This window comes from Octopus bimaculoides, chromosome 9 (genome assembly GCF_001194135.2).
Source record: "Octopus bimaculoides isolate UCB-OBI-ISO-001 chromosome 9, ASM119413v2, whole genome shotgun sequence".
Classification (NCBI taxonomy): domain Eukaryota; kingdom Metazoa; phylum Mollusca; class Cephalopoda; order Octopoda; family Octopodidae; genus Octopus; species Octopus bimaculoides.
The window spans coordinates 79,368,017-79,369,431 of NC_068989.1; the positions used below are offsets into that span (position 1 = coordinate 79,368,017).

The following is a 1,415-nucleotide window of genomic DNA, read 5'->3' on the forward strand; positions in this document are numbered from 1 at the left end:
TATATATATATAGTCATGCATGCGTGTATTTACATACATATAAACATAAGTCTTTCGTTTTTCCTTCTATAATGACGACGTTTTATTTAGATGCTATTTTTAGTAGACACAATGACCATTTTAGAGAATCACAACACCCTCACACCCTCACTTAAACCCTCCACTACCTATGGTGCATAGGCCATCGATGCCTTTTCCCCACTGTCCTCGACCCTGGACTGTCTCCTCTCCCAAGTTTTCCCAGTTTCGATTGTCAACGATGCTTCTGTCACTGTTTTATTTCTAAGGGTGTATGGGTGTTGGCTCTAAGCAAACCAATCTCTAGGAAGAGGTGGCCCGTATTTGTCTGGCTCCTATCCTTTGACCTGTCATGCATGGGAGGAGGTTTTGTACTTCCCTGGCGTAGCTATCAAGGTCATTGGGGCAAACAAACCTCAATGGACAAAACCTTGTGGTGCTCCACCCTACTTTGCTAGGTTTTACTAATTTGTACTTTTCTATATATAATTTCAGAAATGCAGTGACCCCTAAACCACGCAAACCTAAAGGGGAAGCTCATGGTGCTAGTCCACGGTCAGAATTATGTGAAGACAGCATTAACCCCGGTATGAATCAGGGATCAAAATTCAGAGATGTCAAGCCCAAAACTTATCAGGTTATGAAGGACGAAGAGGAAAGTGGAGGAGGTAAGTATTCTCAAACGAAATCAATATATAAACAAACACACAAGCAAATAAATAAACAAGAAAATCCTCTCATCGGTCTTGAACACTAGATTCACCATAGTTTCAACGCGTTCGTATTTATGTATGTGTGTTTGTGTGTGTGTGTGTGTGTGCGTGCGCGCGTGCGCGCGTGTGGATGTGTGCGTGCGTGTGGATGTGTGTGTATATATGTATGTATGTATGTATGTATGCATATATGTATGCCTATACCTTTAGTGTTGACTGTCGATACCATAGCAGAGATTAATAATAATTTTATTTGGGCTGGAGTCATTTATTCTCTTGCTACCCTGCGTTTTGCCTGTGGCTACACAGAGACTTCAGAGACTTTCACACCTTCTGTCAGTACTGACCGACTTAGCGGTGTCAGTCACGAAAGCTATTGAGATATAGACGAGCGGGAATTACAGAGAAACACACACAGAAATAATGCTGAGACAATGACAGCGACAGAAAAAAAAAAAAAACATGCAGAGCGACAGTAAAAAGAGAGGAGCTTCGAGGAAAGCAGGTGGGGAAAACAAAATCTAAACGAAACAACATACATAAGTATACATAGAATGTCTTTCAGATTGACGACAAAATGAAGACAAGTTGCGTGAAGTAACGCTTATAGGAAAAGTTGTGTGCTTGAAGAAATCAAATGTTTTAAAAGAAATATATAGATACACACACATATATGTATGTATG

General features: G+C 40.4%; 1 protein-coding gene across 1 annotated transcript in view; it reads left to right on the plus strand.

Moving 5' to 3' along the window:
• The window catches only part of LOC106872194 (PDZ and LIM domain protein 7), a 55,567-nt gene that overhangs the window by 52,639 nt on the left and 1,513 nt on the right, over positions 1 to 1,415 (plus strand). The window contains exon 3 of the mRNA XM_014919093.2: positions 514 to 686. Within this exon, the coding sequence (XP_014774579.1) occupies positions 514 to 686 (173 nt within the window). The remainder of the gene's footprint in view (positions 1 to 513; positions 687 to 1,415) is intronic.